Source organism: Podarcis liolepis, assembly GCF_965112155.1.
Source record: "Podarcis liolepis genome assembly, chromosome: 8".
NCBI classification, from domain to species: domain Eukaryota; kingdom Metazoa; phylum Chordata; class Lepidosauria; order Squamata; family Lacertidae; genus Podarcis; species Podarcis liolepis.
In genome coordinates this window covers 54,614,273-54,637,426 of record NC_139560.1, presented here as the reverse complement: position 1 = coordinate 54,637,426, position 23,154 = coordinate 54,614,273, and the positions used below count along the sequence as shown (strand labels likewise).

The following is a 23,154-nucleotide window of genomic DNA, read 5'->3' as shown; positions in this document are numbered from 1 at the left end:
GGCACAAGTGACCAGTGCAAACCTATTTTGCATTGTAAACGACTAAATAAATCTTAATGGATTAAGAATGATCAGCTATCAACACACAAGGGAAATTAAGTGCTGAAATGCCTACATTGATTATTTTAAATTATTAGCCTTACTCTGTTCTTGAATTTGTATGCTTTTAGTGAGCTTTAACACATTTACAAGACTTATTGACTATAATTACAAGAGAATTCAAGTAATGGACACATCAATTATAAGCAACATGTCTTGACCAGACAGTTGCATAAAGAATTCTAAAGAGAGCTCCATTAGCATCTTCCCTGTAGTTTTATTCCATTTTATCTGCCTTAAGAGGGCATATAAAGGGCTTATAAAAACTGTTCTGACCATGTGAACAGTCTGTGCCATCGAAAAACTCATCACCAAATTCAATTTTTTTAAAAAAAACATTTCCTGAAACGATCTGCACAAGTATAGAATTGGCTTGCTAAAAGAAGGCTGGGATTCCTAAGCTGATGATACTGATGGTTTGCAAGAATTAATACTTTAGTTACAAGAAGACACCTGAAGATGCCAGCTTTCTGCAACTGAATCTTAAGTACATAGCTCAGCCTCAGCTTTGCTTTCTTCTAAGGAAACAAAAACTATTTCAGGATTACACCAAAGAATATTAATATTCTTTTATAATATTTTGCATCTCTTACCTTTTCATTTTCTTTCTAGTAACTGAGCACTAAGTTTCAACCACTGCATGAATTTAAACTATAGCTTCTATAATAAGCCATTATTTAAAAGTACAGTAAAATAAACCTTACAGTTTTAATGAAAATATGTTCATTGAAATGTGAATTTATTATTCAAATCCACTCATAAATTCAACCCAGAGAGACACCACTTGTCTAAGCAGAGCTCAGTGATTTAGAAAAGCTGTCTATTTAAAATAAAGAATGTATGGCAGGTTTATAGAAACATAGCAGTGAATTTTTACATAAATTTAGAACTGCAGCTTATGCATTTTCGACAAAAGTGTTGTTTTAAAATTTTCCACTTAATATAAAACATAAAAAGAGAATGGAACATGTGGCACAGCACAGAGTCTAAATCACCAGGCCCAAATTTCACAGGTGCTGTGTTGCCTCTACTACTGCCTTCCAAAATGATGACCAAACTGCAATCCCATGATAACTTTACTTGCTTTTTTTCAAAAATGAGCATTCTCTACACAGCAATGCAGCAACAAATACCCGCCATTCAACCATTAAATGTGAATGGTGGTTTCTGAATCCAAACCAGGTAAAGTAAACTATGTTAAGCATTAGGTTAGCATTGCCACCAACCTGTCAACAGGTTGCTGCTTTGGGCAAAGGAAAAGCCATAAAGGGTCATCACCTCCCACCCTGTAGGGGTGAATTGCCCATCACTAATTTTAATCATAAATTCAACAAGTGTGTGTTAGCAAGATTGTAGTCAAAACGCATTGGGTCCCTGGGTCTGAGGTTCCCTACCCCTGTAGTACTGCCAGATCAGATGGCTCACTCTCCACACCTCAACATATCAGTAGCACTTAGGTAGTGCTTTCCCTTATGGTTTGACTGTCACAACACTAATCAGAACTGTCTAGAGAAATGAAGGAGGGGGAAGGTATAGATGGAGGCCATTTTTATTTTTATAAAACAAGTTTGCAAGCAACTCTAGATTAGGCAAACAGTCATTTGAAAGGTAAATGTTCTCCAAATCATACTCAGATAATAAGCTGCGATCTGATTAATGAATTACAATGAGTCTAGGGGATATAATCTGTAAGAAATGTAGTGACAAAGAGAAGATCACACTCAAGAACTTTCAAGAAATTCTGTTTAATGCTCCTTGTCTACTAAAGAGTACTCCTGAAATTAAGCAGTGAACATGAGATTAATATAAATTTGAAACTCTGGAGTAATTCATGATTTAAAAAACAACAGCAGCAAAGAGTAGCAAGGCCTTAACTCAACTTCCATTTGCAAAGCACTACCCGCACCATTTGTTGATACATACCTGTATGGGTTCGAATGTGAGCCAGAAAGGCCATGGAATTGCTACTTCTGCACATCTTCCCGCAGTATTTGCAAATATTGCCTTTATTTTCTTCTCTCTCTCGGTTGATTTGCTCAGTATCTTCAACAATATATTTGTTGACTTCCCGTAGCAGCTCTTCATGTTGTTCTTTAATATGAAGAAATAAATTTTGCTCCGAATCAAAAGGCTCTGTGCACTTAACACATTTAAAGGTGGCGCCCCCTTCCGGCAGTTCTTCAACACTTGCTTGTTCATTTCTCATGTGGCCCGCACTAGCTAAATGCTGGTGCAGGTTACTTTCAGTATAAAATGACTTTCCACACAGTAAACAGTGGAAATGTTTCTCTTTTGAAGGATGTTTCATAGCTATGTGAACATTCAGGCCACTCAAGCCATCTGCTAAAAAGCCACAGTCATCGCAGCGAATGCGTGTCGATTCCCCAAGCGGCTGCCCTTCTGCTTTCTTCTTCTTTCCACCACCTTGTGGGACATCCGCTTTCAAAGTTCTCAGCCCACTCAGGTTCTGTCCATCAGCAATGTGATCAACTGGCTCACAACCATCTTCGTGGCTTTTTAATTTTACAATAGAGGAATCAAACTGGCCACAATTTTGCACTGCTATCTCCTCCTTCACTCTGCCCTCAGCACCGGCAAAAGCATCTGATGCCTCATTACTTTCTTGAACGCTTTCAACTATTGAGACCTCTGAACCCCAAATATTGTTTAATGATACTTCGACCTCATGTTGTTCAGCTGACAGAGTTCCTTCTTCCTCTATAGCAGAACTCTGCTGGGTCATTTTCTGTTCCTCTAAATTATGTATAGTTTTCATAGTTCCTTCAATATCTTCATCAATAGTTTGTTGCTCTAGTGTGCAACATGTTTCTGAAATGATGGGCAACTGAATTTCTTCATTTTTCACTTCCTCAGCAGCTACTGCAATACTCGGAAGTTCTCCTTCAGAGTCTTCCTCCATCTTATTTGAGATCAAATTCATATCTGGAGAATCTTTGCTAACAGCTAAGTTTTTACTTCCAGTTTCTATGGTAAAATTAAAATTTGACGTGACTGTTCTCTGATCTTCCACATTTTCCTGCAGGACACAATGAACTGTTTCTTTATGTGTGAACACCTCATGAACCTCGACTACAGCTTTTGGAACATTTTCTTCACTGACTCCCTCTTCCCTGCCTTGATCAACTCCATCATTTGTCTCAACATCTACAGTATCGGCAACATAAACTTCTTTGGGAACCTCTGAAGGGGTACCATCTTCCGAAACCAAATAATTAAGGGCTTTCTTCACTTTCTGAGTGACCTGCACATCCAGACATTTCTCCTCAACGGTGTTTTGGTATTTTGTTCCGTCCAGGAGGATCTGAATTCCATCTGTGGGTTGCTGCTCCTTGCCAGTATCGGCCACATCTGTCTCTTCTCCAGAGGTGTTGCATACATAAGATTGCCTTTTTATTTTATGCTTCTCTGTTGCTGCATGCCTGATCATCTCTCGGCGAGTAACTGCATAATAGTCGCAGGCCATGCAATAGTATTCAAATTCTTTAGTGTGCTTGCGTTTGATATGTACTTCCAGAGAAGAAAATGAATGTGCAACAAAGCTGCAATGAGCACACTTGTTATCATTTGTGTTTAACGATCTTGTTTGAGCCAACAAGTCCCTAGCTTGGTTAACGTTACCTAGTTCTGCAATTATATGCTGCTTTATTTCTGAAGGGTTCCGGTCTCTACCCAATTCAGAAAGCTGAGGCACATTTTCACCTTGTACTTGTATAGCATTGCCCTGATCATTTCCCTGGCTTTCCAAAGCAGCATTGTCCAAGGGTGAACTGCCATGGTCAACAAGTTCATTCAGACCTCCTGGACTACTTATCTTCTTGCTACTGGCTTCAACATTACCTCCCTCTGGGCACACTATAATCTCTATGTTTTGTTTCCCATTGGCTTCCAAACGGCCTTTATGCTTCTTTGTGGCACAATGACGTTCCATATCACCTTTTGTTACAGTATAGTAATTGCATACTTTACATAAATAGCTGTACTGGTGGCTATGCTTTCGTCGAATGTGAACCGTCAGGTTTGTAACACTGGAAGCCAATAAGCCACAATGAGGGCATGTCCGAGAAATGGTGCCTTTCGGCCTTCCTCTCTTTTGCCCGCTACCCAGAACCAGCTCACTGCATTTCAGCATTTCACCTGATGGAAACAGTTCCTTGTTTATCGACACATTCTCCAATGTACAGAAGGGTAACGGCACATTTTCATTTTCCGATACGGTCTTTAAACTGCCATAAGTAGAAGGCTCTGTTGCTTTTTTACCATCGCTTCCACCTACACATACCCTTTCAATACATTCCTCAAAGCGTAAGCCAATATTATTTTTTCTGGCATTTTCAAGGTGTTTACTTCTCTTGATGTGTTTTTCCATTCCTTCTTTGCTTAATGAGTAGAGGTTGCATGCTTTGCAAAGGAAATGATATTCCTGAGCATGCCGAAGTTTTATGTGCCTGGTAAGAACTGAGGAAGACCTTGTTTTATAAAAACATTTTTTACACTGAAACTGAGTTCTGCTCAGGACAGACTCCTTGAACTCATTCGCAGGATGTATCACCAAGGGCTTGGGCATTTCTTCTGCAACCTTTGGAAGAACACTTGTCTCCACTAAAATGCAAGATGCTGTTTGCTGAGTCGCATTGCTAAGTGGGCGAACCGTATTTCCTTGAGCTGATAAGCTTATATGTTGTTCAGTTGTGTTATGAACTGCTACTTCTTCTTCATTTAGAAAATACAAGCGGCAGGTAACACAGCAGTGGGACATGCCATGCTCATCACGCATGTGCTCCCCAAAGCTTACCTCATTCAGGGCAAAAAATGAACACTGAGGGCAATTTATCTTGCAATCACCCGTGCAGTGGTTGTTTTTTTGATGGTGCAGTTCAAAGTCTTCCTTGGTTCCACAAGAATAGCCACATGTCTGACACTGAAATTTCAGCTCTTCTGCTTTATCTCTGTCAACATCCAATTCCAAACCTGTGTTTGGCAAAGAACATCCACAATGAGTACAAGGATGTAGACCCTTCTGGGCCTCAACCACTTTCTTTGGAGAATTATCAAGTTCCAAGGTGACAGAAGAGCACGCATTGGCTCCATCTGGATCAAGTGATAGTGTTCCTGTGTCAGCTTTGCACAAATCCTCTTCAGTTTCTAAAACTTTTAGGTGCACCTGCGATGTATCACCTTGACTGAAGTCTGTCCTGATGCTGTGTTTTAAGGTGGAGTCAGGCCTGTTTCTCTTACCTAATCCCAAAAGATGATAGCGTTTTTTAATTTGCTGATTTAATCTGAAAGAACCACTTTGCTTGAAAGTTATTCTTCGGGAGAAGATATTTCTGTTATGAGGAAATCTATCGAGTATTCCTGTGGTGTTTGAACTGCTAATTGTCTCTTGACTACCTTCAGCAGGTTTTGATACATCTGGATTACATTTGGAGGACCCTGACTCTTCTAGCTTTTCAGAATGGGCATCACCATTTCCACCCACACTGGAGAAAAGCACTTCTTCATTGGTAGTGTTCTCTGTGGTTTCTGCAGAAATATTTTTTGATGACACCATTTCAACAAAAAGTTGGTGGCGTGTTTTAAACTTCTTCAGCTTATTGCTTGAAGTCTTTAGTGGATTTGAACCTGCATTCCTTATTTTTGGTTTATTAAGTGCAGATTTTGCTTGCACATTCTTTTCCTTGACTAGGTACTGCTGTTTTTTATGAAATGGCTTTTTCGTTAGTATCTTGACAAATCCTCCCCGGGCAGCAAGATTTTGCCGGCGGAGGTGTGTCTTGCCAAGGAAATGAGCTTGTAGAAGATCTTTCTCGAAAGACTGAAAACCACAGAGATTGCAAAAATACAATCTAAGCTGTCCAGCGGTCGGCTTGCTATGTGTTTGTAAAGATGGAGTGCATTCTGATTTATCAGTACAATGTAGGTTCACCTGTTGTTCAGAATGCTGAAGGTGGCTTTCTTGAATATGCTTTTCTAAATCTGGGTAAGTGGAAAAAATCTCCTCATGGAGTTTGCACTTAGAAATGTTTTCAACACTGCTGGTTGCACAGCTAACACTGGCTTCATCGTTTTGAAAAGAAGATGTGCATTCTGGAAGGGGTGTTTGGTCAACTTGGGTATGCTCATTTTCCACATGTATTTCCTGTGTACTATTGTCCTCGAAATCATGCTGCACGCATAAAGCATCACTACTTTGACAGGCACTTATAGCTTCGTCTTTTATAGTTTCATCTGTTGTATTACTTGCCCCATCAACACTACCTTCACACATTGTGGCATTCGATAGTTTGCCTTCATTCTCTTCAGCATGTTGTACAACAGTAAGCTTTAATCTTTTTGAGACAGGTTCGTTTTCAACTATGTTTGTTGCCATACAGTCTTCAACTGCTGATTTGGATAATGGTCGTTTGGCTGTGGCGCACTCTTCATGTTTCCCCCCTGGGTTTTTCTGTCCTTCAGCTGAAAATGTGTCTATTTTTGAGGTAGAGAAAGAGTCGCTGTGAGCTTTTTCAGCTAACACGTTTCTAGCAGCTTCTTGTACTAATTCATTTTGTACATTCTCATCACCTTCATCGTTCTTCTGATTTTTTTCAACATCCATCCTTAATGAAGATTGTGTAGAGCACAATTCTAAATAAAACGGTTTAGCTCATCTGCTGTAGGGCTATCTAAAAAAAGAGAGAAAGGGAGAAAAAGAATGGAAGGTTATTAGTTTCATATGTACATAAAAACACATAGCATTTTATTCTAATGCAACTAATAACTTGTTGATTACAACCTATTGTTTTAAAAGGCTATAGGGACATTGTTAGCTAATTATTTTGGTAACATTCTCAAAGCAAAACATGGCCATACCAATAATGTCTAAACATCTAAGGAACGATTATCTGGTTCTTAAGAGCACAGTTGCACAGCCACTATGGAACAGAAAGTCTATCGGTATGTACATACAAGTCTGTCCTATTAGCACAGGACGCTCATCAGTGAGAGAAGCAAATTTTGACTCTCTTTGAAAAACGTAATACTTTTAACAAGACTGCAGCCTTGAGATCCATTATTCTGAAACATGTAGCTGTTGCTTAGTTCCAGTGCTTGCTGATTTCAATAGGACTGTAGGCTTTAAATGGAACTACTCCAGAGCGAGTCGTTTCACAGCTGTGGCGTAAATAATGTGCCCATTCTGGGAATTCAAGTCTAAAAAGTGTGACCTTTGTTTTTGACAGCCCTGACACAGTACTCCAAGATAGCATGGCATTCAGTTAAAAGGGCAACGGGGAAGGAGGGGAGAAAGTATCCTTTCCTGAAATTAGAAGTTTCACAATTAAGAAACTAACTGTCCTCAAAATGAAGAAAATATAACTGCCTCAAAATGACAAAACTAGATTTAACAGGAAAATCTTAATAGTCCAGTTAACATGGCTGTCACTACCATGTCACTACCATGGAGATTATAATGGCATAAGTAGCTGGGATCCCTCCACTCCTAGGAGGAAAATACGCAATAATGGCAATAGGAACAAAGACGTGACAAAATAGCATCACAGAGTTCCTAAGAAATTCGTCTCCCAACCACCAATCACAACATTGTTCCCAGTGCTTCCTGACTAGGCATGCAGGAAATTCACAAGTTGACATGCAGCAGAGATAGCCAATATGATATTTTCCATATATGGTTGGACTCCAAATCTCACCATCCACAGCCAGTATGGCCAGGGATCATGGGAGGTGTAGTCCAATAACCCCTGGAAGGCACCATACCACCAATATACAGCAACAGGAGGTACACAGCCATTTAACCCATTCCAAACCCTGACCTACATGCACAGCACAAATGCCAGGAAGAACCAATAATTCTTCCATCACAAGTTGATTAAAAAATCAGGGTTCTCAAATTCTGGCAGCCCAAGCAGCAGTTTGCCAAACCACCACCATTTTGCCAGGGACAATGTCATGCAATACAAAGGGGTTGCCATGTTTTCCTTTAATTCTGCTGTCAGCCTTGGGGAAAAACCAACAACTTGAGGTACTTCTTATACAGTGGTACCTCACAAGACGAATGCCTCGCAAGACGGAAAACTCGCAAAACGAAAGGGTTTTTGGTTTTTTGAGTTGCTTCGCAAGACGATTTTCCCTATGGGCTTGCTTCGCAAGACGGAAACGTCTTGCAAGTTTGTTTACTTTTTCTTAAAACCGTTAATACAGTTGCGACTTGACTTCGAGGAGCAACTCATAGCACGCGGTGTGGTAGCCTTTTTTGAGGTTTTTGAAGACTTTGGTGATTTTTGAAGCTTTTCCAAAACTTTTCCGACACCGTGCTTCGCAAGACGAAAAAACCGCAAGACGAAAAAACTCGCGGAACGAATTAATTTCGTCTTGCGAGGCACCACTGTATTCACAAACTAGATTAGTTTTTGACAGAGCACTTGATACAGAATCAACTGAGTAGGATTCTGCAGTGATTGGGGCACACATGGTTTCTCTTCAGACCAAACACATAAACAGATGCGAGAAGATCATTATCTTCTTCCAGTTCTAGGATTTGCCTCCTAGACAAAACTAAATTGAAGGCAACCGTGCTAGTACATAAAGAAATATGGAAAGAACAGCACTAGTAAAATACTTAAACTACCAGTAAAATGTATGGCCAGCTAAGGAACTTACAGGTAGTAAACAAGTAGTGATCTATCCAAAAAAGAGTTGCTTCCTACTTTTATTTTTAAAAAGTCCTAAAGGCATTACACTTATTGTTGCCCTTTCAATTATTTCTAATGGACTAACACAGCTGCCTGCATTTTTATCTGTTTTCAGATAAATTACTTGGTGGTTTTCTAGTCACACATCTTGCTGTCTCCTACTACTGATCTCCCCTTTTAAGCCCTGGCTTCAGTCTGGACATCCTTTTAGCTGCAAAAAGAGCTGTGGGGGCACTTGATCTAAGGGTGCTCTGTGAACCGCATTGGAGTGTTATTCCCCGAACCAATGCTGTACTATATCTGTAATCATTATTCCTCTTCTGTTAGATATGCCACCATAATTAGTGTAGGCCAGCACACAAGGGAGCTAGTACAGCCTTTCCAGCCTTCTGTGCTACCTTGCACGATAGGGCAAAAGCCAGGTTGCTCTGGTTAGCCTACCGGAGGTGACATATATAAAAAACTTTATTTGGTGGTGGGACTGGGTGTGCTGAAGAGAAGCACTGAGCAAAAATTGCTGCTGTTTCGCCCTGATGCAGTACTATGTTCCAGCTCAGTGATGTTCTGTGATAATCAACCTAACATAGGTGGCTAAAGCCATGTGCTGGGTACCACACAATGGACAGCAAGTGCATCCACCCATTCCTGCAGGCCAGGCTGGAGGCGGACGAGAGCAAAGCAATGGGCAAAGTAACTGCTGCCGCCACTGCTATCTTCATTTCCCAGTGGGGGAAATGCTTGCCTGGGGCTCCCTCAAACCTGGCACCAACCAAGCTGAGCAGCTTAACTTCCTTTGCATAGCACAAGGGCATCCTTGAAAAGATACTGGGCACTTTTGGTTTAGGAGAGATGACAGCTCCAGCAGCTAAGGCTGTGGTTGGGTTCAAGCATGGCTGAAGTTCTCCGCTCACGCAAGCGCTAGGAAGTTTATCTCCTGTGCAATGAACTGCTTCGGTGCAGAGGTACCTAAGGCACTGGGCTATTAGGCCATAATCTTTTAAGTTATTTCAGTGGAAGCTTAATGCCACAATATCCTCAAGAAAAAAAAGGGTAGTATTTCACATTAGATTTACTATTAACGTAGCTGTAAAAGTTTGAAGAAAAAAAAGGGGGGGAAGCCGCATGAAATAAGAAGTCAGCATAAGAAAAGCATTCTGATGACACCTTGTGGCCACATTACACAAGGGGACAAAGACTAAAATACTGCTACATCGCAAGAGAAATGGTTTTGACTTAAACACTACCTTAAAAACGCAAGCTCTGATCCCACAATGTGTTGTGAAACATATTTAATGTTTATAGTCAATTCAAAAACAATCTGTTGTACATGCTTAAGTAATGCAGACTTTTGTGCTCAAAGCATTGATGTTTGCAAGTTTCACCTCCAAGTGGTTTTCACTTTTATCTCCCCAAGGAAATGATGATGACCACAGTTTGGGTTTAATCCCCATTCTTGCATTTGCAATTTAGCCTTTCACTGCCCAGTTCTTCAGATGCAGCCAAGGGTCAGGTCTTGCCTGAAATTTCTCAGAAAACACGGGAGACCTGAAGGAGCACGTTCTGCTCTACAGGTGAGAGCTCTGAGGAGCTCCTGGGCTGAGTCTCAACTTATAAACGATAGGGAGGGGCTCTGGCTAAGAAGCTGCACATTTGTGCCAGACACAAATGCAGTTAGCGTGGTTACATCACTCCTCATTTGCCGAAATAATATAATATGGTTGAGTATCTGTTTCTCTCCCTTTCCCCTAGCGCTCATGCCAAGGCTTGGAAGACTGAAATAGCTCTGCAGCCAGATATGTCTTCAGATCTCATATTTCTGCATGCGGTTTGACAAGGCAAGGAAGGAGGAATTCATGCTAGAGAGGGATGGTGGTGATGCACATGTTCCCAAAGCTGATTCCCAATTTGCAAACCATCATTTGTCCCAAACCAGCACTGCATCTGCCCTTGAGCCATTCAAGATAAGCCCGCAGTATTAATTCTGCCTCTCCTAAAACTATATATCCCTTAGTTGCTTGATATAAGATTGCCATTTCTTATTTATTTTTTAAAGTAGCTTGCATGACTTAAAATGGGCTCGGATACAAGAAGGAGGAAACAGATTTGTGAAAAGGGTAGCAAATGCACAAATTGAGTGTCATTAAACACAGACACATGAGAACCCATGTATATTGTGCCATTTTCAAAAAGGTTGTTTTATTATCAATGTAACTAATCACAATGAAGCCATCTCTTACAATCCAAGACATAATAATGAATTTTCTTTACAGCTGAGGAGAAATGGGATTTGCTGTTCCATATCAAACCAGAACAGGCCATATTAATTCTTCTTCATATTTATTGTTAAATGTAATTTTTATCTATAAAATCAGTCATGAAATATTAAAAACTGAAACAACAGAATTTACATCCTTTACTTAATTTAGTTTAAATGGTCTACTCACTAAAGAGAGGGGGAAAGGTTACATACGTATTATTTCACTCTCTCCATTTTTCCCTTTAACTTTCCTGTTATAAACCATACTGCTTCTGGGATTTATAACTCAGTTGTAAAATTTCCACTCCATACCGAGTGTTGGTACATTTGTCCTATAACTTTCCCTCTTTTTTTAATTATCAATCTTGTCATGGGAAAAATAACTACTGGACAAAGTCTGAAGGAAAAAGCTACTAAACAGAAAAGCTATGGTTGAAATGCTAAGCGTGCTTACGGGAAAGCATGTTCTGAACTCAGTATGACTTTTTTCTGTGCTGATCTATTTAAGATTGGGAATTTAGGACAATAATCAGCATCCATACAATGCTCTCAGTTCTTAATAGTACAGTATAAATATGTCTAATAGAGCGACAGAGTACACAGTACACCAAATAATAAATAATTGTTCATATCTGAAGTTTCTGAACCAGGGAAAGAAACTAGATCCCACTCTGCTGGCCATTTGGGGGTCTGTGTGTTGGAGTGGTATTAGGGGATTTCAGCCTCTGAATGCAGGGATTCCTGAAAAAGATATTGCTGTGCTTTTGCTGCCTGAGGGCTCTGTGTCTGTGATAGGGTAGGATTTAAATGTAGTAAGTAATAAAATAAAATAAATAAATGTCTAACGTGGGTAGTATGCCGCTACAAGGTTGGTGTGAATTAGCGGCATTTTGATAGACATTGGCAGCAATTTGCATAGTTGCCATGGTCCCTGTATTTTGAAGCTTCTTCTCAACTTTCCAGCTCAGCGTGTGCAGGATTCCAACTATGTTACTACAGTAATGTTGTGCTGGCATAAGCTGACTGCCATCATGGTGGGACAATAGGTTTTCCCAAGTCCACCACATTGGGAACTCTCTTCTTCCCTAGGCAGCTAAAGAGAAAACAATCTTGGGTGCTGGAGTGTTCTCAATCTGAATTTCAACACAATCTCTCAAAGACCAAAGAGGGTTCAATAAACCAGATGTGTACATAAATGAGAACACAAAGGTTTCCATTAGGGAAGATCAAGGTATCCACTTGGAATTTGTTTATCTGTATCCTTCCCTCCCTCCACCCCATTTCACCCGCGGAAAAGGTCCTTAGCTACTTAAATTCAGTGTTTAGGTTTCTCAACAACCAGGCACTAGGATATCACATGGCCTTTGGAAGAAGGAAAGGCTAAGGAGTAAACCTTACACAAATCCGGAGTTGAGTCCTAAGATGGTTGGATGGCGTCTTGTACGCCTCTTTAGCAACTCCTGCAGCCAAGCTGGTGCCAAATGTATTGCTCTGCTTTCCTTTGGAACCACATCAGCAAGGCCAAGAAGGGGCTTGTCATCTGGGCAGCTCAGGACCTCCATACACACTGCCCAGGCTTGCACCCTAGAGAGGTTACTTTGGTGATGCTAGCACCACAAAAACAACACAGGAGGCAGCAGTTACGAGGCCTCTGCATCCACAGCAGGCACTGTGGTCCTTCAGTGGTTTGACTTCGCCCCCTCGAGACAGACAGATGCCAACAACTCCAAATAACAGTGCAGTGAAAGTTACAAATATACTTAAAGGGTTTTTAAAAGGGGGCGAATTCTACTTCAAACAGTGCCACATCGAGTTGCTGCACAGTTATTTTGATACAAAACCCACAGATGCATGCTAAACTGCATCCAGGACACCTTCATTATCCAGAAGGCAACATCTACTGAGAGAAGCCAGGGTGTATCTAACTTACCAGTAAGGAAGAACTAATGGAGAATAATAGGTCAGTTTGGTATGAGCTATTTCAATTCATCATAGCCAGGAAAGGGATCATTAAACACAGCAGTGCAAACGTATCAAATTACAAGAAAGACGACAAGTGAAGTTAGAAATAAAAAAATGTCAATTTTGTATACTGCTACTGTGTGCCCTTTTATTCATCATCATGAAGGTAAGGTTAAAGGACAAACTGCAGCCCTCTAGCACACTCAAGTGGGGGTAGCCAGACTCTCTGACAGCAAATCATATGAGTATATTACAGAAAGACAGATAGAGCCACTCTGGCAACAACATTGTCCAAAGTTAATTAGAGTCTCCAAAATGTACTTTTTAAATAGGTAACAAAATTCATTCCCCTCCCCCCCATTGTGTACAGCTTGGAGGCATACACTGAATATGTACCTAGCTTTCTGTACCTGTGACTGTCACACTATTGTCTTACAGAGACACTGAAACTCACGTGCTGAATTTGGAAATTCTCATCAATTTTTGAAGAAGATATTTTTGAACACCGCAAACTCAGCCATTGCACATCAACGTTAAAAGGCAAAAGAAACCCAGATGATGTATTGGCAAAAAGGACCACTAGTGAGTCTAAGATTCCAAGGAGGCCAGCAAATTGGTGCTATAAGAATGCATGGGCCAGTACTAAGTGGTTGCTCCTTAAGACAGAACAACTTAACAGAGAGTCATCCCTGCAAACTGGCTTGGTTTGGGAGTATATTGTTCCCTTTGTAGATTATTTCTCTGACAGAAGCACAGAGACATCTGTAACAGTCTATGTAGGATCGGATCAAGGCATTTTGGTACCTGAAGCAAACCAGAAAATTGCACACACATTCCTGCCAGTTGAGATGAGAGGGGAGAGGGAGTGAAGATCAGCATCAGAATTAAAGCGAGTGAAGAATGAAAGCAGGGTGTAAGATAAGCTTGGAAATGAAGGGAAATCGTGAAGTTCAACCTCATAATGAACTTCAGCATTGGAAGGTTGGGGGGGGGGAGGAAGAGGAGAAGGAAGAGGTTGCAAAGGCGGCAGCAGGCAGATCTGCCACCCTTCCCAGGAGGTCCACTATTTCTCCTTGAAGCAATATGGAAATATATTTTTGTCCTTTTATGTATGGGGCAGATAATATCTCTGTAGGGCATCCTCAGGTGATTTTATCAGGTATGGTAGAGTAAAAATGCAGAGCCCACTATTACATTTTAAATGGCAGTCCTAAATGCAGAAAGACTGTATGTTTATTCTGGGCAACTAAAGTGAAATGATCAATGCAGATGTTAAAGAAGTTTTAAAACCAAGATTGCTAAAAGAAAAAGGGGGTTTCATGACTTTCTGGATATAGAAACAATCTGTATCGTACTGTCCTGTCAAAAGATAAGCTTGAAACAGAGATAAACAGAACTCAACAAGTCAGACTTTGCTATTGCATGAGTTTGCAAGATCTGAGATACTGCAAGGCCTGTGAAATATATTTGGGAGTAACAGAATTTTACCTAGTGAAAATCATGTGGAAGTTTTTCTATTTGACCTGATCACTCCTCCCAGGCATGGTATTCACCAGGTGAGCCTGATATGATGATGATGATGATGATGATGATGATTTTAAAGAAGGCTCTCATGAAATATACATAGGAATAAAAGTTATCAAGTGGCAATAAGTTATTAGGTTCAGGGAATGACTTTTCTGATGAGCTCAGGACTTCGTGGTCTCCAACCAAGGAGCTGTCCCAATATATGCAACCGATCCACAAGATATAGCTGGTGTTTTGGTAGGGATAGGAGGACAGCAATTAGGACATGGGAGATTGTCATGATCATATTTCTTTTTCTGAGGTTTTCACTTGCTGTTACAGCTTCTTTCTGCAGCAGGATGGGGAACATATTGGAATGGTCCACCTTTAGAGATCAATGATCCTTCAAAGCCATAGGAGGCGTTATGCTGGCATGGTTGCACTCCTGTTGAAACCTTGACTATATGTTGGGATACAGATATGTCACAAGCCTTCGACATTATCATTCCTAAGTGTCATTTTCTAAGAGGCACAGTCTGTCTGGCTCCTTGTTACATCAAGGAACTGGGCTGCAAAAACAACAGCTAGAACCAAGCAGCTTTAAAACTCAAAGAGAATCCCATGCAAAAGTCTATTAAGCCAACTCTGAGGCAGAAAACCAGCAGCATTTTCTCCCACCATCCTTGGAGACCTGTTCAGAGGACCTTCTTCCAAGTGGTTAGGGGTCTTCTTGATCTTGGACGTCCTGGGAATACAAAGTCTAATAGTGATTTGGATGCCATTTTATTTGCATCCAGAGCCCCACTTAATCATGTGTTGTTGGATGAGGTACTGTCACTGAAACTAGGGGTTGTTATCATTTCAGTCCCAGGTAAACATTTATGCACATCACTCTTAAACCAAAATGTGGTTCTCAAAGTGTGCTACTATTGAACAATTAAAATCAGCCAGTAAAAGAATTTAACGAAAGAAGAACAATCTACTAGCTGTAAACAGCACTAAAACCAAAACTAAAGAGACCTGGGGAAATTAAAAAAGGTGTTCACCTAGGACTGAAAAGAGATTGCTCTCCTTTCATTGCATTCTTTTATTGGTTGCTTTTAAGTGTTTTAATTTAACGTACTTTGGAAACCTCATTTTGCTCAAAGAGTGACATATAAATGTTTAATAGACAAAATAATTATCAAACCCATACCCTTCTGTAATTCACTATAAATGGGAATCATGGAATAGTACTGCTCACTCACACAAGTGGTACAGTGCCGTAAATTTAGAAAGTGAAGTTTCCATTTTACTTGAAATTAAGAGGCATGCTGTGCTGTAGTTGCGTTTGGCAATTGGATTAGTAGCACTCCAACCGAGTTAAACAGTGCCTTCTTCCTATTAGGGTTTCTATTACCATATTGTTCTGTTTAAAGGGGGTAAAAGGGAGATGGAGGGAAGAAAGCGCAGGAAAGAAGAATGAAATAAATATGACGAACAGCAGGTGCAATGAAAGACAGCAAGAGCCAAAGACACTGAGAAGACCTGGCATCAGCAGAAAGCAAGATACAGTAGCAGCAAAGTATTTATGCATTTGAAATTTTCATGTCTGGAAAAAACAACAACCCAGAACTTTCCCCATTTGTCAAAGAGGAGTCTCATTCAGAGTAAATGGCTTGAATCTCAATGTCTTCTTCACTCAGATTGCAATCACTACAAATTTAGGGAATACAGACATCAGCTGTCAATGAATGCACTCTCACAGGCTGTCAACCGCTTAATCAGGGTCTGACTTTACTGGAAAGTGTGAAATTATGTAATTACCCACGTTTGGCAATTCTGATGGCTTAGACAAATTACAACACCCTGAATATCTTGTTTTATAAAACAACATTTATTGGGGGGGGGGGGAGTTGTCAGAGATATCCCTGCCTTCTCTCCTCAGCTTGGTAACACTTGTGTATCCCCCTTCCACACAATATAGATCTAATCTGATCAGGAAAATAGTCTTTTGAGAAAAATGTTAAAACTGAATTAAAAATAAGTCTACTACATCCTAAACACCATCACAATGTGTTTAATTTATGCAGTCCCAATGTACCCATCAGTTCAATATGAAATCTGTACAACAAAGAAATGCTAGCTGGTGCTTATGTAAAACGTGACAATATTACTGTAAAAAAGAAATATTTAAAACTGTGAAATGGCCACTGCGATAATGGGTTTTTCTCCAGGAAAACTGATCCCTGGGGCACAAAAGCAAGCAGAAAAGTACTAGCAGATGTACAGCAAATCAAATTATGCTAGATCAGTCCCAAGCCAAACTGCTTTCCAAGTTCTCCTGCACACATTCAACCAGAAACAGCCAGTACACACCAACTGCAGTCCCCGACCAAAGAAACAAATGTTCTAACTGCTTGGAACTTCCCATTAATGCATACTGTCCCTCCCAAAAATAGTGAAGAACTAAACAACAGGCATGAGGCTGTCATCAAAAACAGAACCCCTATGTATAGACCTCCCCTTCCCTCTTCACATCTACTGAAAACTAATCATATGATGCATCATCGTCATGCTCAGAGAGGGATGTACAGGAATTTCGATGGAAACAGAAACTGGTACAGACATTGCCACTGTTAGCATATTTGCTCCGTGTCAGGACCAGATTTGCTTTATGCAAACACAAAAGGCAATTGTTGGCACTGGATTTAACACACACAGACACACACACACCCCAAAGCTGCAAATATTATGTAATTAATAACATTACTGCAAAACCCGAAACGAATTATGATTCGTGATACAGCATGTAAGTAGCAATGAAATGGACAATACCCTTCCTATACAGTAGGCGCTCGGGTTGCGAACGTGGTATGTGTGGGATGCACGTTCACAACTCGCAGTGTTCGCAACCCACCTCTGCGCATGCGCGGGTTGCGTTTATGCGCATGCATTACCACTGAAACCCGGAAGTAACCTGTTCCGGTACTTCCAGGTTTCGGTGGTCCGCAACCCAAAAAAACGCAACCTGAAGCGTCTATAACCTGAGGTATGACTGTAATGGAAACGTGTTGGGTGGAAACTGGTATCACTGCATCCCTATGCTCTTGAGTTCCCACACTCCTGCCAGTGGCAAGCAATGATGTGAGAAAGCAAAGTGCTCATTGGGAACACATTAAGCCGCATAGGGACTTCTATTAGGCTTTATAGGTAAAGAGGAGAAAATTAGGCTTGGAGCTGCCATTATCAGCAGCAACCCAGTGCCTGCCATACTTCTGCCTCAGAGAACCGCACCTCCCAACTTTACATACAAAACAGCTTGGCTTAGAACAATAAATATTCCAAACCACTGTGTGCTTTGCTTTTTATCTAGATTTCAGAATGCTATGGCACAAGGACAAGCAACTAATGCTGATCCTATAATATTCACCCTTTTGAGAGAAAGAAAAAAGTTGTCAAGTATTCAAAAATTTCATGCATATGATAATAAAATTCATGAACCCTGGGAGGTTTGTTACCAAACTGTCTCCTTCTATTTGGATCCTTTCAGTGGCATTTCTAACTGCAGGGGTTGAGTGTGTGCATATAAGGCAAGTTCAAGAAGCGAGCTTCAAATAAAAATATGATGTGCTGGTTATCTTGCCCCCTCTAGAATATTCATCATAACTGAAGGCTACTTATTTGATTCGATTAAAATATTAATGTGGAACTATTAATGAACAATGAACTTTATTAGGCTGGGAACGACCCTAACCCTGCTGTTTCTAATGCTCAGTATTGCATCCAAACACTTCGTATCCCATCCCTCATTCCATTCACACAGTAAAAGCACATCATCATCCACACCTTCTACCAATGATACCCCGAGTCCATCATTCATGCAGGCACAAATGAACACATGGAGAGAGCCTTGTCAGGACACCTGCTCCACCCATCCCTGGTTTCCATGCTTTCAGATATTGCCATTTGTAAATAGTGCACTTGAATGGCTGGAGGTTGGTGTCAGAGCCCATGTATATGTTACCCCCGACAGCATCCACCACATCCTTCTTTGATCATGACTAAAGCAGCAAAGAAGGCTAGAGATATTCAGTCCTGCCAAGCATACAGTGCAATGGTCAACCCATGTGTACTTCCTCCTCCTCCTCCTCAGTCTATCATTCCCCTTGTTGAATCAAAAGTACCAAAGCCAGCCTCTTCCCCTTTTTATTTTGTATAGCTAGACTAATAAGTAGGGAAAGAAGTGCCCTGTTTTAAAAGGAAATAATAGCAGGGAGAGGAGATTTCAGATGAGGCAAGCAGTGGAAGATGCTTCTCAGCCCTTCCAATTGCTGTATATTCAAGAACCCAGGCCCCCTTTCCCCATAAGTGTCAGCCAACAATGGGGAATGGTAGCTCTGGTATTTATTTATTTTTTAAAAAAGGCTAATTTTAATAATATTATAATAATAATAATAATAATTTATTATTTATACCCCGCCCATCTGGCTGGGTTTCCCCAGCCACTCTGGGCGGCTTCCAAAAGAATATTAAAATACTATGGTACATCAAACCTTAAAAGCTTCCCTAAACAGGGCTGCCTTCAGATGTTTTCTAAAAGTCTGGTAGTTGTTGTTCTCTTTGACATCTGGTGGGAGGGCGTTCCACAGGGAGGGCGCCACTACCGAGAAGGCCCTCTGCCTGGTTCCCTGTAACTTGGCTTCTCGCAGTGAGGGAACCACCAGAAGGCCCTCGGTGCTGGACCTCAGTGTCCGGGTAGAACGATGGAGGTGGAGACGCTCCTTCAGGTATACTGGACCGAGGCCGTTTAGGGCTTTAAAGGTCAGCACCAACACTTTGAATTGTGCTCGGAAACGTACTGGGAGCCAATGTAGGTCTTTCAAGACCGGTGTTATATGGTCTCGGCGACCGCTCCCAGTCACCAGTCTGGCTGCTGCATTCTGGATTAGTTGTAGTTTCCGGGTCACCTTCAAAGGTAGCCCCACGTAGAGCGCATTGCAGTAATCCACGCGGGAGATAACCAGAGCATGCACCACTCTGGCGAGGCAGTCCGCGGGCAGATAGGGTCTCAGCCTACGTACCAGATGGAGCTGGTACACAGCTGCCCTGGACACGGATTTAACCTGTGCCTCCATGGACAGCTGTGAGTCCAAAATGACTCCCAGGCTACGCACCTGGTCCTTCAGGGGCACGGTTACCCCATTTAGGACCAGGGAATCCCCCACACCTGCCCGCCTCCTGTCCCCCAGAAACAGTACTTCTGTCTTGTCAGGATTCAATCTCAATCTGTTTGCCGCCATCCATCCTCCATCCTCCAATTTTCCTCCAAAGGCCTTCCAAGCAGGCTGTAACATAATATAAAAACAATGGCCATAAAGTAAGCAAATACAGTACAACATATAAAACAAAGAAACTGAACAGCAAAACATCAAAGCAACAAACACAGAAAATATAATCACATAAAGCAAGTTGAAAAATAAACCGTAGCATCGAGAAAACCAAACAGTTTTCACAGAGACCCATTGCAACATGTGGGCCAGATGGGTAACTCATTGGAGAGAGTTCCAAAACCTAGGCACTGCTACAAAAAATACTCTTGTTCCATGTTTCCTCTAACCAATTGTCTATAGTGGTGAGACAGAGAAGAAAACCATTGCTAATTATCTCAACGAGGGGGCAAGTTCATGTGAAGAAAGGTTCTTCCAAATTCTATAGCGCTTTGAATAGAGACCCTTGAAGCACTCCACGGGTCAAAGGTCAAGAGGCTGAGTACTAGTACTCCAGTATCATATTTTAGATCTGTGTTCCATTAAAGACCAGAGCCACTGTACAATGGTACTTCTCCACAAGGCTAATGGTATCAAAAGTCACTGAAATTTCCAATAAAGACAATGGGAACACACTTCCATTTCCCTCTTCCATTGCAGACTATTCATGAGAGAAACCAAAGCAATTCCAAAACTAGATCACTAACCAGACTGAAATGGATCAGGTAATTAATATAAGGGAAATGACAGTCCTCTCTGTATGTGCTGTATTTTCAGAATACTATCATGAAGCTGTTATCTACTTTCCCTTGGTTAAAACAGTGCTTTTCATTAAAACTGGACGTTCAAATTGCCCTTTTGCTCTTTAGAAGAAGTTGCAAAATAGGCACCTCAAATTGTAAGATAAAGGTAGCTGGGATATAAATTCAGAACAATCCTGCAGAACATGCTTAATAAAAAGTCTTCATTAGCTTATCATCTACAAGCCTCCAACTTGTAAATAATTTAAAGTTAAAAATATGGAAAGAACAGAAGGGGGTGTCAATGCAAGGTTATCCCTATTAAAAACAAAACAAAATATAAATGTTAAGGATACTTCCTGGTATATCAGATGAACTGCTGGTTGCTTTTTGTCTTGATGGTGTTAATTCCACTGTTATTTTGCAGCAGCTTATTCTTAAATTAACAATGAAGGCCTCATTCTCAGGTCACTTTGAACCTCAGTTAATAACAAACTATGGTCTAAATGTGAATGTGCAGCTTACTCACTGTAAGCTACTGAAATTGTGGGCACTTCACTCTTCTGCCACACTGCAGCCTGACTTGGTGCTACTTCCACACGCAAGATCAAGGATAATTTCTGCCAAACAAAGCATGAGCGATGAGCCAAGAGCAAACCTTGATTTCATAGTGCTAAGCCTTTAAACCATGGTTTAGTTTGGTGGGAGGGAGGGAACCCAAGAGGCCTATAAGATCCTGAAGACAGTGCAGAAACACTTCCCACATTCAGCTGGTGTGGGAAACATATGTGGGTACCTATATACCATATTTACTAGGACTCCCATATGTCCAGATTTTCCCAGATATTACCGGGATTTCAAAGGTACAATTAGAATCATAGAATCATAGAGTTGGAAGAGACCACAAGGGCCATCGAGTCCAACCCCCTGCCAAGCAGGGGAAAATTTCTTTGTCCTGGAAGAGCTCTATGAGTATGCAACATTACACATTCAGAGCTGTTTCCTATGCCAGCTGAACACTTGGGACAGCATGGCAGCATTTCCACCACACGGCAATGGTGTGTGTGGTGCAACTGTCAGTGGTGTGTTGTCAGTAGTGGGGCAACTCCACATGGCCCCATCACACATTCTTTCAATACTGGGGGCAGGGGGTAATGTGAATGTCCATAGACAGAATCCCCAAACAAGAAGCTAGTTCTACACCCTGGCAAGCATTTAACCCCCTGAAGTATTTTTCAAACTGATCTTATCACATACAAATTTCAAATTTAAAGAATTCACGAATCTTGGAAACATTTGTTCTGGAAACAGATCTGTCCATAAGGGAACAGGTCAAATTTAGCAGTGTATATATAACCAAAACAAAAGCCTGGTTTAAAGGTCACACATATATGGTTGCTAAACCATAGTTTGTGTGATCAAGAGCATCTTGAGGGTTGTGGTTCCCCTGCCCTAATGAGATATAATTGTGACTGACCATGACAACCAAACAGCTGTAAACAGTTTCTGCTAATTATAGTTTGTTCCCAAATCACAGATTTAAACTAGGATCTAATCCTGGTTTTAATACCTAGTTGAGAGCAAACTAGTTAGTTGCAAAGAAAGTTCACTGTCAAAATGCCAAGACTTGCACAATATTCTGAAGCCTCAGAAAAGAAATGGAGATTGAATGCAATTTGAGTTCTACCTGCCAACCCAACTCTTGTGAAATTTCTTCCAACTTGAGTCATTACATGATTTGCAGAGATCACCAAAAAAAAGACATCTTCACTTCTAGAATACAGTGCAACTTCGGCCTCCAGTGTGAACGTATGTGGTTCTTTGGAAGCAAGCATTTCTCCATACACAGACTTAACAACCTGGTGGCTTCCCTTGCTGAAGCATGTGTTCACCGTGAGCAGAAATAACAGCTATGAGCAGTGGCAAATCTTCCAAAATTTATAAAAGCAGGATCTGATTCTTGCATTTATTTCTTGCATGTGCTCCATATGCTGTCTCTTCAGAGTTCTAGTGGTGCACAATCCCAAGGAGCTACACAGAGGCAAGGAATCTCAGGCCCAGGGGGAAATTTGGCCCTCAAAGACTATCTGTTTGGGCCTTGGAACTCTCCCCAGAACACACTCCTGCTTCACACACCAAGTGATTTCATCTGCCTGTAATATGTTGTTGGAACTCTGATAAATTAGTGTTCTTGCTTACCTTGATGGAATACAGTGTGGGTAAGTGAGTGCATACAAGCTAGCCTACTGTACAAAGAAAAATGTTATATTTGTTGCTTCGCTTACTTTTGCCTCTGACCCCACCTACCACTGGTATGTGGTTCTCAGAAAGCTGTCTATAAAGGAATGTGGACCTCAAATTGAAAAAAGGTTCCCCATCCCTGGATTAGTGTTAGCATGTAGCACCAGAAACAACAAAGACACTTGTTAAATCTTTAAAAATAACCCATTTATTGCAGCTTATGTTTTCATGGGCTAGATTGAAACTGTGATGTCATGTGAAGTCTGGGTTACTGCACGCCTTCATGGTTTTTAAACCTTGTGGTTTTTAAATCATGCCACCTTTCCCCTGCAAGTACCTAAGAGCCCTTCTGGATGAGAACAAAGGCCAATCAGGTCCAGCACCCCATT

General features: G+C 41.0%; 1 protein-coding gene across 1 annotated transcript in view; it reads right to left on the bottom strand.

The window, feature by feature from the left end:
- ZNF407 (zinc finger protein 407) overlaps nt 1–23,154 on the bottom strand; it is a 337,553-nt gene that overhangs the window by 312,396 nt on the left and 2,003 nt on the right. Inside the window, exon 2 of the mRNA XM_083518448.1 lies at nt 2,023–6,785. Coding sequence (XP_083374574.1) covers nt 2,023–6,718 — 4,696 coding nt within the window. The 5' untranslated portion in view covers nt 6,719–6,785. The remainder of the gene's footprint in view (nt 1–2,022; nt 6,786–23,154) is intronic.